General features: G+C 37.6%; 1 protein-coding gene across 6 annotated transcripts in view; it reads right to left on the reverse strand.

Annotated features, from left to right (window-relative positions):
- Positions 1–14288, reverse strand: part of THUMPD2 (THUMP domain containing 2) — a 48134-nt gene that overhangs the window by 13454 nt on the left and 20392 nt on the right. For all 6 annotated transcript variants that reach the window (XM_053589124.1, XM_053589125.1, XM_053589128.1 and 3 more), the window contains 3 exons: positions 13022–13109; positions 6621–6692; positions 6016–6130 (listed from right to left, as the gene is read on the reverse strand). In XM_053589124.1, the coding sequence (XP_053445099.1) occupies positions 6016–6130; positions 6621–6692; positions 13022–13109 (275 nt within the window). The remainder of the gene's footprint in view (positions 1–6015; positions 6131–6620; positions 6693–13021; positions 13110–14288) is intronic.

Consider the following 14288-nt stretch of genomic DNA (forward strand, 5'->3'; position numbering starts at 1 on the left):
TACTAAGTTTTCAGTAATTTTTTCATTTCTTTCAGGTTTTTAGAGGAAGATGTCAATATCTTCCTGTTGCCAGCTTATTTTTAATAACTTCAATTTGTCAAAAATATGAAAGGTAAAGATTCTGGTACTCCATTTATTGAATACATAATTGATTACAGATTTCCAGCATATTTTGAATAAAATACAACCAAAATTAGGCAACTTATTTTTTCTTAAAAAAAAAAACAAAAACTCATGTTATTATTGTCTTGCAGGAGGACTGGCCCATTTCTATCAATCAGAGTCAGGTGCTTCATCACAGGCATGCTCGTTTTGTACAACTGGCTGCAGCAGACATCCCCTGTCACTGACTCATCAAGTTTCATGATGTTGTGGTGGATAATACCAGCGCTGGACCACCAAACACCGTAAGCTTTTTTTGACGAATATTTGGTTTTGGACTGTGTTTCAGCACTTCATCTTCATTCAACCATTATGCCAAACACTTGAGATTATCAGATAGAATCCATTTTTCATCTCATGTAACAATACAGTGTAGTTCCCCTTTATGCTGTGACAGTAAAGAAAGGCAAGCTCTGAGAGAGTATCTCTTCTAACACTTGCTTAATTCATGTGGCACCCATCTATCCAGTTTTCTACCTTGCCGATTTGTTTCAAATGGTCCGATGTTATTGGAATAGCAATGTCAAACCTTGCTGCTAATTCAAGTGTAAGTTGAGATGGATTTGCTTCTACTACAGCTTTCAACTCGTCATTACCCACCTGGACCTCAGGTTGCCCACATGGCCCATTTTCAAGATTAAAATCACCAGAATGAAATTTCTCAAACCATCATTGATGTACTGTGTGCTCATTAGCTACGTATTTCCCAAATGTTTTATTGATATTTGGAGCTGTCTGCGCTGCATTGGTTCCACAGTGGAACTCATATTGGAAAATAACACAGATTTTTGACTTATCCATGGTTTCACAAAAATTGCTCTAAAAAAAAATTTCAAAGATACTCACTAGCCAAACATTTGAAAGAATGAGATATACCTTCACAATAATAAAAAAAAAAGTACTTAAGGAAATCAGACATTTCGTACTTATAGCACCTTCATAGGAAATTCTGGCTGATTTTATAAAGAGAGTTGTTCTTTGAAGGTTTAAACTTTAAGATGGGCAAGCAAAGACAGAAAGTGTACTGCCCTGCTATAGTATTTTTTTATTCAAACATTTTTATCACAATAGTTTGCAGTTTAGTTACCCTGTGTATATTTAAAAACTAAAAGTGTTGATTATTTTGATAACTTAAGTTTCTATTTCAATTGACTGACATCACAACGTGTTTGTAGAGTACATGGGTACCAACTTGAATTCTAAGTACTTTGCTTTTACCAAGACTATTAACTTTTTATCATGATATTGTGATCTACCCAGTTAACAAGCAGACAGACTTGTAATTACAGTAGCATTCAAAAGAAGTTTCATTTTGACAGAAAAAAAGAATTTCCTGAATTTCCAAGAACTGGGCGAACCCTCCCCCCAAATCTGAACCATTAATGGAATCAACTTACCCAATTTTCTTTCTGAATCATCTGATGGCATGATACAAAACTGCCAACATCTAAATAACTGCAAAGGCTGTCTGCTAATGGAGCTGGCATATTAAGAGCACCAGCTTTGTTTTGCTTATATGCATAAGAAAACTAGTATGAGCATTATCAATTTAGAAAAACAGCTATTTGATCTAAAAGGAAAGGCTTCAGAGTGTTATTTAAAAAGCATTTTCTTCAGCTGCATGTAATAAATATTAATAGTCATTCACATTGTTTTATAACCATTAGTCAAATATTAATAGTCATTCACATTGTTTTGTATTCTTAAAATAACTACTAAGTGTTGAAGTAAATGCTAGATGCTTCCACAGACAGATTTGTTTCATTTGATCAGTGATATCACCATTGTCCCTCACAGTAGATAGTAAATATCAACAAATATTATACTCAAGTTATATATTCAACATTAGCTATCTTGAGAAATGGAAACCCAGTCCTTACTTTTTTGTTAAAAATGCATTTTTAAAAAACTTACTGGTGCTATGTGTATTACAAAATAGAAGTACTGCGAAACAATAAAAAAAAAAAAAACTTGTACCATAAAATAAAGGCTCTGTAGTAAGAGTGCACAAACAACTCTCTGGTGAGCTTTGTATCTCCCGTTTCCGACAAATGTTTCATGTACACCTAACCCATCATTCCCCACATTTCCCTCTGACGCCCTAAATGGGAAGCCTGGCAGCTTAATGAATCTTGCTGAATATGGCCTGGGCCTTAAGACACCTGCCTGGAACACCGGGGGCCAAGCCAGCAGCTGCAGGACAGGTATTGAGGGGAGACACACTAGCATACGAGAGAAGACACAAGCACCATGTCAGGGAACTTTATGGGTGTCCTGAAAGCAGCACGTCACACTACGAGGGTGGAAACACCTGAGAATAAAGCACGGTTGTTGCCAATAGTCTTGTCATCAGCTACCGCTTAAGTGACATGTGACAGGCTATATCTAGCTATAATTTTGGCATTCTAAATTATAAATGTGTTTCTGTTGCTCAAATCTGTATGTCACATCTTCTGTCTTACACTGAAAATGTATAAGATTTTTTGAAAAGCCTAATCACAACTGCTGTTTCCTAAGATAACTGGTAATAGTATCTCGATTCCAAAATTTCATGATTAAAATTTAGTAATAAATACATATGATTTCTCCATGTTAAATGATCATGTCTTTTTATACTAGTAGAGGGTTATAAAACAATGTGAATGTTACTAAAAAGGTAGAAAAAAATAAGTCATTAAAGCAAACAAAATGAAGGTTGTGATTTTTCAAAAACATAAATCATGATGGGTCTGTTACTAACTTCCTAGAAATACCAATGCTGACAGGTGCTCTTCACTCATGCTGTGTGGTGGGCAACTGTACTCTGTCATGTAATAAATCCTCACCATGGCCTTATAAACTAGGTATTATTCTATTCATATTACAGATAAGAAAATATAGAGAGTTCCAGGTTTTTTTGTTTTTTTTTTTGCTGAAGGCCATACAGTCAAGGAACTGTGGGGAAGCCAGGATTTACACTCGGTCTGCCTCTGAGGTCCACGCACGCTCTTGATTACTGTCATATAAGGGTGTGAGATCCTCAAATCTGTCAATGTTAAATGAAGACTCTGTGGGACTCAACATCCTAAACTGTATTTATAAGTAGAGCACTTAAAGACAAGACTAAATTAATGAAGAATACAAATGCTTTTATGTCTACCTGTAAAGTAGGTGCAAAAAAAGGCTAATTAGCAAAACACAGTTCCCTTAGACTGAACTTTGAAAATGAAAAGGTTGTGATGATGAAACAGCCTAAAACTTTCCTCCAGAAAATTTCCTAAAAACAAATAATATTCAAAAGAATAATCTATAAATGATGTGAAAACCCTTTTACCTCAGCAGCAGCCAAAAAAATGGCAAATGTAAACCAGGCTATCAAATTTGTCGTCTTTAGATAACTGTAATAAAAATGATACTATCCAGTAGTGACAGATGACTAGGGAAATATGCACTAATGCCTGCTGGTCTGCTGTGACTTGTTACAGCTTCTGTTCTCCCTCTGCCTCCCCCTGTTCCTGCGAGTGTGTATATGTGGCCCGTGACTTGTGCACTGTCCCATCCTTTCCCTTGCAGACAGCAGATAGCAATTCTCTTCTTTCTGCTGCATAATGTCAAGTTCCTCCTTTTTATGCGATCATTAGCATGCAGATGTACTTTAAAATATTTTAATTTCTATTTTCAAAAAATTCCTGTTCGATTTTCAATATCTCTCCTTTTAGTTTCTGCCCATTTTTCTGCTACCCTTACTAGCCAAATTGCTCAAGAAAATGCTCTAGTTATCCTTAAGTTATTTTCTCCCATTTCCTCAAGAGCCCCCACTTCAGGTAAACAGCTTTTGACTTCTGGATCACCGATGAGCAGCAGTTGACACAGCTCATCATTCTCTTTCTTGGATTCTTTTAGTTGTTTCTCTTGTATCACTGCCTGTTCCTTTACCAGACACTACCTTCCAGAAATCTAAGCACCTGAGGGCTCCAGGGCCCGCTCCTCTTTTCTTTTTACATTCATTTCCCGGTAATCTCATGAATCTAAATGTTATCTGCATTGGTGATGCCCTAAACTCCAGATCTGCAAATTGAGCTACTAACTTCACATCTCCTCTTGGTGTCTAACAAGAGTGTGAAATTTAACAGGTCCAAAACTTACTTGTTCCCCCTTCACACTTGCCCACATCAGTAAATAGCAACTCCATCCTCTGGCTGGCTCAAGCCAGAGAGCTTAGAGTTACCCCTGTTCTCTCACACTCTGCATCCAATTCAACAAGAAATCCTTTTGGTGTTACATTTCAAGATCTGTGTCTGGTCTCATCTCAATACTTCATGAATACCTCTGTGGGCCCAGACACCATCATGCTTTTATCTAGCTAGACTGTCTACCTCTAAAGTAGGAGCAATAGAGGGCTAATTATTAAATAGTTAATATTCACCCTGGTTAGACTACAGTGACAATGATGAAAACTAAGAGTGACCCTTTCAAAAAGCAGGATCTATTTGTTTTTACCTATTGCCACAGAGGAACTATCTATCCCACTTCTACTTTTTTTTTTTAAAGAGAGTAGAGCATTTTTGCTTATTTTTAAAAGTGAAATCTTATGGAAAATGCCCCCCAGATGGAGAATAGATACAAGTGCAGCTGGGAGTGTAACAGAGGTTGGATGGCCAACTCTGTGCTCTCCCCCTCGGTGCTCTCACTGGCAAGGTGCTTTGGAAAATGTAAAGGAATTGAAAACCCACTGCTCTGGAGCCACTTGCGAAATGATTTCGGTTTTTAAAAAAGTCTCAAAGAAATAGCATTCTTAAAGAAATTAGGGTTCATGAAAGCTTGATTTCAGTGTGCTTGATTTCAGTTTACACTGAAATCACACTGCACTTTGCTCTAGAAACTTGGGTCTTATGCACAGAGTCCTATTAAAAACCTTGGGAGAAAGGCTAAAACACCAGTCACTAGCAGCAAACAACAAACAGACATCACACCAACAATTTCTTCTTTGGGGCTGCTTTGTTTTACACAAAAGTTATCCTAATATTTTCTACTGTTGATACTCTTCATTACTACTTTTTTATTAAAAAAAAAATATATAAACAATATTATGTTCTTCCAGATTACAGGTTTGATATCAAGACCTATCTACTACCTATTCACTGCCAAGGGAATATAGTTTTCTTACTGGGGAATTAAACGTGCTTATTTTTCAAAGGAGAGGAATGTACTCCAGGAGTAGGAATAAAACAAGGAATGTGAGGCTTCTCTAGAATAGTCTAAACACCATGGATCGCAGGGAAATATTTTGATTGGACTCAGACTCGATTCCTAGTCATATTCTGCTGACTCCCCTTCAATTTAATAGTGCGTAATATTTTCCTTCCACCTCACAGGGGACCAACTGTCCCATCTGCTGCAGACTTCCCTGGTTTTAGCTCTCAAAGTACTGGTTTAGCACACTGGGATGGGCGGTATCTGTGTATCTCAGGGATACTATCTAATGTGAGGCATAAAGGTAAGATAATTCAGAAAACTTCACACGGTTTACTTAAAAGTCAAAGAGTTTTTAAAATTATACTGCTTTCTTTATTCCTATATTAATTGATCACTAGTAAAGAGAAATGAATCAGATGTAACCAACTCTTTAAAAAGGCATACTTTTACTTACATGTTTATGAAAACTATATAGTTATGACTTCCCAATCATGAAAGTTTTGAAAATAAAAAAGTTGCAAGATTGGAAGTAAACTGAGTGCTAACCTCACAGACTCACAGACACATTACAAGGTAAAACAAGTCTTCGCATGTGGAAAATGAGTCCTGTTTTATACTATAATTTTAAATATTTACATATGTTCATTATCTCAAATTTTTGCAATTTTAGTATCTTACCTATAACAGAGACTTTAAGTAACTCAATTTTATCCTTAAGGCCTGCAGTTCTCAGATTGTCACATGCACCTAGTAACTGGGAGTCACTGACATCAGCACCCACATAATACACATCCTATAGGGAAAGAAATTCATATTTTAAGTTTAAAACTATTATATATTTTATGTAGTTAATAAAATACTTGCATTTTCTCAAATGATGAACGTGAAATTAGATTTTAAAATTCAGGTTAAAACAAACTTAGAGTATTACTTTAAAATGATATTTAATAGCACAAAATGGAAAGTTTTTCCTATACTTTAAAAATCTCTTAATATTTTATAATTATAAATACCTAAAGAATTTTGGGATTAGCATAATCTGGCCTATGGCAAACTACTGGAATTCTGTTATATTTTCCTGAATTTGTCATAGTATTTAAAAAAATAACATAGTAATTTAATTAATACTTCATAATTTGACTACAGTGAATAACTCATAACTATTGTTAATAATTAAAAATAATAATCCCCAAATATACAATCTACTTGTAAATAACTGTGACTATATATGCATACTGATTAAAGTAAATATATAGCTTGTTTTATAAAACTTTAGAACTTACTGGCCATTCTTTAGCAGCTTCTAAAAGTATTGTTCCCAGTCCACACATCGGATCTAAAACAAATGCACCAGCCTATAGACAGAAATATTAATTTGGTATTAATAAATTATAAAATATATTAATAAATATTGATTCTATCATAGTAAGTGTTATAAAAGAAACCTAAAACTTGAGGAATCAGTATTTCAAGAATGAAGATTCCTTTTTATACTTTATTAGGAATCCCAGGTAGTTAAACCCTAAGGCAAGAGTGTGCTCAGAGTGTTTAAAGATTAGGAAGGAGGCCATTATGGCCAAAGTACAGTGAGCAAATGGCAAAGGTGGTGACAGCACCAGAAACACAGCCCAGGAATTCCATGAAGAAGGCTGAATTGCAGTGCAGGTCGTAATTAGCCCCCAAACCATAGTGGTTTAAAACACGCAGCTCGTGCTACCTGCTCACAGGAGGGCAGTTAGGCCTCTGCTTCTTGCTCTGGAACCCAAACTGATGAAGTATTCACTGTCTGGAGTTCTGCCCTCACCATGGCAGCGGGAAAGAAAGCATGGCAAGCTGTGTGCTAGCTCTGAAAGGGGCCACCGGGAAGGGACATGCTTCTCTTCCACTAGCATTTAACTGACTAGCCTATGGTCATGACATGGCCCAGAGTCTCAAGGAGCAGGGAAAGTATAATCCTACCTGCACCTGGGAGGAGAAGAGGAAACTAGAGGGAGAACTCCTCAGTCCCACTCTAGGAATCACATCATGTCACATCTTTGGGTACTGTAAGGATCCAGGTTCTATTCTGACTGATGGGAAACTATCAGAAGGTTTGAGTAGAGGAGTCGCATGACTGCATTTCAAAGGGATCATTCTGGCTGCTCTGTGGACAGCACAGAGGGTAAGAGTGTTTGGGAGTCCAGGCAAGAAATGATGGTGGCTTGAATTAAGAGTGGTATTGTTGGAAGTGGTGAGAAACAGTTGAATTCTAGATATGTGTTAGATATATGTGGAGCCAAAAGGATGGTTTGGATGTGGAATGTTAAAGACAACAGTCTGGAATGACCAAAGACTTTGACCTGAGGAACTGGAAGACTGGAGTTGCCTGTTTCTGAGACAGGAAAATTTGAAGAGAAGAAGCTTTAAGCGAGACAAGAGTATAGTTCTGGACATGGTAATCTCAAGACACCTCTTCAGCTCCAAGTGCAGATGTCAAGTGAGTCACTGGACATGGGAGTCTAGAAGTAAAGGAGAGGTGCAGGGTACAGATGGCAATTAGGGAACAGTGAACATCAGCCAGTTTGTGAATGGTACGTAAAGCCTCAGAACTGGGAGTGATCACCTGGGAAGCAAGACAGGTTAGAAAGAGAGGTCTTTGGACTGGACCTGGTGGTCCCCTTACCTACTGAAGATCCAGCCGTGCATGCTGACAAGTGGCACATGTTGACACAGAAGTGGAACCAGAGTGGTGAGGAGACTGTGTCAACATGGAGAATAGCCACAGCGTCCAAGTGCTCAGAGGGTAAGACGAGCAGTTCTGGGGGAAGGACGGTGATGAAGCCTCATGGCGGGAGGTACAAAAAAAAATGGGAAGAAAGGGGGTAGAGACAGCAAACCTAGACAAGGATTTTTAAGAGTTTTTCTGTGAAGTGAAACAGAGAAAAGGGGTGTTAGCTAAAGGAACATGTTAAGAGAGGATTTTTACTTATGCCGAAAGGTATTTCATCACGTGCCCAATTGAGGGCAATGACCCAGTAAAGAGAAAAATTGCTAGATATGCAAGAAAAATAGAACCCAGTCTATAGGGACAGTCCACTTACTGTAACGACAGGACAGAATATGTGGGCACAGATTCCGATAAATTGGCAGATTTGGTGAGAACATGCTGAGGTTATCTTCTGATTCTAATATTTAAGTTAAATCAGGAGCAAGAGAGTTAAAATTATGGGCAAGGAAATGACTATACTGCTAGCACATAAAATCCAAGCTGGGAAGGAGGCATGAAGACAGGGGCTAAAGGACAGCTGGCCGAGTCCAGTGACTGGAGGTCCCTCTGGGTGTGACAGGGTCTGGATGTCAACAAGGCAGGTCTTTAGGAGGGAAGCCAGGAAACTACGTTATTGAGTGGTTATAGCGACTGTAAGAAAGACAGACAAGAATAATGGTCTGCCTGTGCCCAGGATAATTGGACGACACGTGCTTCAAAGGCACTGAGAGGTTCTGGGCAGAAGGGAAAACCATCCTCCACAGTGGGCAGGGGAGCAGGACCTACCCCACCTCCGGGCCCAGGGAACTTGGGCTGTGGGAGAGAAGACAGCTAGCACTGGATATGGCTACAGAGGAAGCGGAGTCCTCAGTGGACAGCCAGGTTTCGGTCAGAGCCATAGGACACCTAAGGGAAAGAAAGGAAATGTTCTTCAGGAGAGGGAAACTTTCCTCTGGCACTAAATTCTGAGGAGAGTATCACATGGATTCCCCGTGAAGGGGCAGTAAGTAACAAAAGGAATAATAATTTAAATGGCAATTTTGGTTAAAATTAATAATGGTAAAGGAACTCATTTTTATTAAGAACTCAAAATGTACCAACACTGTGCTCTTTCCCCCACTTCCACCCATGGTCTGTGCTCAATGATATAATCAGACCTGAGTGATCTTTAAATGTTTTCATTTTGCCTCTAGACCTTTTATATCCATGATGTTTGTGGATTCAGGCTGAAGAAGAAAAGTATTTCTTTATTCTTATAACAATAACTAAGATTTATAAAACTTAACTTTCCTTACTTGTTATGATATATAGGAAGGAGAACAATTTATAGTAAACATGAAAAATGTCTAACATCCAGTTTGAAATTGCATTTTTAGAGCACTGGCCTACCCAACTTGAGCTGTCTATGCAAACTCTGGAAGCTGAATTCCAAAGAGGGCCGTGGATCAGGATGGATCTTGGGATCACTTCCGCTGTGGGCCATGGCTGCCTTCCTTCCAGGGGGACTCTGCCCTCGACTTTTCACATGCTTTAACTGGCGTCCTCTACCAGTGATCACAGGTAGAGAGACATTTCTTATCTTGGGATTAGCAGGGAAAATTCATAGTAAAAAGATTGTTATAGAACATTACCTGTGGATATTTTTGATCATTTAGTTTTGACTTTTCTGAAAAATACACATTTCTGTCAAGACAAAGATAACATTTCAAATTTGTAGGTGGCGATATAAATTTGCATTTAAATATAAATTGTGTGGCAGTGGAAAAAATTAACATACCTCTCTTTTTATACAAAAAGAAATGTGAGCTAAAGATTTTAATCAAAAAAGAAAATCATGGGTTATAGATATGTGGTAATCTGAAAGCAGCTTCCTCCTTTTCTCCCATCTCCAGGCTATTTGCTTCCATTGCACCAGACCTAGAGGCAACTGGTGCTAAGAGAAACCCTGGGCTCTGCTGGAGTCGCAGAAGAAGGAACCAGGATGGGGCCTCCTTGCTGTGGGCTGGGCAAGTGTTTATGGAACAGCACTGGAGCCCAGAGGGAGAACCAGTGGAACCAGGGAGAGCCTGGTCTTCAGAAATCTGTGGACAACAGGGGAGATGGATGAATTTAGAAATTTCCTCCAGGCATCTCAGCAGGGCTGTCAGATTCTCCTTACACTGCTGAGCCCAGAGGCACTAGAGATGCTCTTGCCTTTTACCACTTACAGGATTCTGGCTATTGAAAATACATTAATGACTTTACCTTCCCTCGTTAGCCAACAAAGAAAAAATAAGGGCATATTTAAGGGGAAAGGCGTCCCTCAATAGCTAGTGAGAAAACAGGCAGAACAATCAGAACCTACACCAACTACTAAAACAGAACTATTAACTCTAGGAAGAGACAGTTAAGTATATGAATAAAAGAAGTAAACGATTTTAGAAATACTCAAATGTAACACGCACATCTTTCCAAAGCTAAGAAAACATGGTTTTTAAGCTAGAAATAAAAATAAATGAATTAAAATAGAGCATATCTCTGTGACATAAAGAGATGGAAACTAAATGAGAAAGAGTAAGAGACTTGAGGATAAGGCCAGAAGCTTAACATGTTTATAACAGGAATTTCAGAAGTAGAAAAAAGAAAGCAGTTTAAAGTTAAATTTGCTAAAAAGTCGAGGCAGTAATAATTAAATAATGGAAAAAAGAGTGCCTGAGCTGGAGAAATAGTAGTTTTTGTAATTATTATCAATTATAAATAATAATTTTAATTATTATTACCATAATGGCCCCTAATACTTGGACTCTATGTGCAAGACATTGTTCTAATCACTTTATTCATGCTAATTCATTTAATCCTGTCATGATCCTATGAGACACTGCTACTATTTTCACTTTACAGATGAGGAACTGACGCACAGGATGTTAAGTATCTTACTCAAAGCTTGCCAACCGGTAAGTGGTGGAGCCAGAATTAGAACCCAAGCAGTCTCACTTACCGAGCTCTGGGCTGAACAGAAAAGAAACATACGTAAGCAGACTCTGGTAATGTTCTGAACTTTAAGATTAAAGAGAAAAATCTTACAAGCTTCCAAGCAGAAAAAATTAAAGTAGCTATAAAGGAAAAGAAAAATCCACTGTCCTGCTCATCTGTAACACTGGAAGCTAATTGTCTAATGGAATAGCTCCTGAAGATCTCTGGGAGAAAAGAGCTGCCCGCTCAAGACTCACGTACCCAGCTAAGACGGGTACACCTGGGATGAAAAGAAATTTGAAGATATTAGGGAATTCAGATAAGATATTTTTCAGTACTACATTTGAGGAAAATACCTAGGAGAAGGCTTAAACCCAGCATGAAGTAAACAGAATGGAGGCCTCAAATGGGGAAAGATAAAGAGAACAAAGAAAGGGGAAGGACCCCCACACCCTGCAGTGACGTGTGTGTGTGTGTGTGTGTGTGTGTACGAAAACGCATGTGTTACACAGGATTCTACCTCAAAGATAAAGAGAACAAAGTAAGGGGAAGGACCCCCACACCCTGCAGTGACGTGTGTGTGTGTGTGTGTGTGTGTACAAAAACGCATGTGTTACACATGCGTTCTACCTCAAAGATAAAGAGAACAAAGTAAGGGGAAGGACCCCCACACCCTGCAGTGATGTGTGTGTGTGTACGAAAATGCACATGTTACACACAATTCTACCTTAATGATGAGGGACTGAAGTCCCAACTAAGAACTTTAAAACAGAAGGGGCTTACTTTAAAGGAAGTTCCAACCCATAATAAATAATTTATTTGGGAGTTAGAAGAGGAAGCGGCAAAAGTATTTCAAAGGTCTCACTTAGGGAGGAGTAAAGGTGAGGAGAAGAGAAAAAAATGCACTAAAAGCCACATCTGATGAGGAAGAGGGGGAGGCTGGGAAAAATCAGAGTGCTTTGGTGCTAAGAACAGAGTACAGCAGAGGAAATAGCTGATGTTCTGTTTTAAAGAGCAAAGTCACATGTGTTTAATTAAGATACTTAGTTAGGAAAAGGAACTTGCTGGAATAGGACAGTAAAGGAGAATCTCCAACCTCAGGGAGAACAATGAAATGAGTAGCTAGTAACTTGATCAAACGAGCAAAAATAAGAGAATTCAACAGTGTAAGAAGTCACGGACAGATTAAAAACAGGAGGAATGCAATGGAGTGCCTCTGTCACGGCACTTCCTGAATCCTTTCACTGAAAGAGATGAGAGTGGTGATAGAAACAGCTGTGTGTTTTTAAGAAAATACTTAAAACTAAAAAAAAAAAAAGCAGTGGCAGTGAAATATTAGGTGAATGCAAACAAAAAGGAGTAAAAATATTAGTAAAATGGTGACATTTAAGTTTAGACTCATGATCAAGATAAAGAGGACTTTATGTAACAATACAGAGTAAAAGTCATAAGCAGCTGGATAACTCAACAACTAATAAAAATGGCAAAAATACTGTAAGATTTCAAAATACCTTTAAGCTAAAAAATAATTTTAAAAATTCTATACACAATGAGAAATACCTTTGAGAATGGAGCAGATAGTAACACAGTAAGAAAAAATAATCTAGGATATTTCTTTACTAGAAAATAAAATTTTCTTATGTCTACAGAACATTACAAAAATGGATCAAGATTTTTGTTACAGAGAGAAACTTTAATTTTAAGAAAAAGAGGTTTTATAGGCCACATCTTCTAACTGTAACACAAAAATTTATTAATAATAAAATGTAGCTAACTTTTGACTCTGTTTCTTCATAGTCAAAATACTCTGAAATTCAACAACATACAAAAACATCAGTGTGGCAGTTAAGTGGAATACCAACAACAAAAGAAGAATAATAAAAAGAGTGATAAGAAAAAGAAAGCAAGTAAACCAAATGTCCATCTGAGACTGTGTAAGTTAACTATGGGAAGATGCTATTAACAAGAATAAAATACTTTTCTTACCCTAATTTCAGCGAGAGACGCCATCGCCCATGCTGTGGTAGCTCGCAGCCCAGCTGTCTTGATGTAAGCTCTGCTGGCCAAAGGAACCCTACAAAGAGAAGAACCTGATTACATACCACACGTTACTATATATTATAGAAAAGGATATAAATAAAATGATTAACCTGTTCATATCTCAGAATCATTCTAATACATTCTTCCAACAATACTAAAGTATTTCCTAAATTAGAGTTTTTCAACCTTCTGACAAAAATGCTTTCTCTAATGGGCACCTTGTCTAACCACTCAGTGTGGTATTTCAGACAAGTGATTTTTTTAGACAATTAAAATTTAACGAGTTTGATTTATAAACAGTTAATCACACATGGAGAGAACCTTTTGCCCTTCCCCGTCTTCCCATATGAACAGACGTCTTCTTGCTGTCTGGAGTCACGAAGTGGAATATGCACATGGCTGTGTGGATACAGACGCAGCATGAGAAGCACAGCTCAATGATGTTACCCTTTCCTTTCTCATTTCTATAAAAAGTCCCTTTTGTTCATCTGCATCCTTATAAAGATGAAATGAAGCATGACACTGTATTGTCTAAAATAATTTTCTGAATGAAGCACTGAAGCAGACAACTCCCAAATGAGGTTGCTGGTCTCCATCAAGTACAATTTCATACTGAATCCTCTATCTTAGCAAATTGCTAGGATTAGTGTTTCCAGATTTCACAGAAACTTTAAAAATACTGTGCTTTATTTCTACCTTTCTAATGCAATGAATAAAAAGCAACCCCTTAGGAATTTCAATGTGCTTTTCTAGTTCACTTCTATATTTTTTGTCAGATAGCAAAATATGATCTCCAGGATTTATGGCTTGTTTGGGGGTAGGCTTGTTCCTAACCCCACTGAGACAGCTCTTCTACGATTGTTACAAAAGTCACAATGTTCTTCGAACCTTTCTTAAAGACTATCAACACAATTCCAGATATATAGTAAACATTTCTTGCATCATTTTCTCTCTCATTTTCCTTTGACTTTTAAGTTATCCTGGTTTTGTATTAATTGCAAGGCCCTTAAAATCTTAAAATTAGATGATATATTCCTTGCAAATGAAGTACAATTGTTTTTTTTTATTAAATCACAACTGTATACATTGATATGATCATGGGGCATCATACACTCGCTTCATAGACCATTTGACACATTTTATCACAATGGTTAACATGGCCCTCCTGGCATTATCTCAGTTACTGTGCCAAAACATTTACATTCTACATTTA

Source organism: Nycticebus coucang, chromosome 4, assembly GCF_027406575.1.
Source record: "Nycticebus coucang isolate mNycCou1 chromosome 4, mNycCou1.pri, whole genome shotgun sequence".
Taxonomy (NCBI): Eukaryota; Metazoa; Chordata; class Mammalia; order Primates; family Lorisidae; genus Nycticebus; species Nycticebus coucang.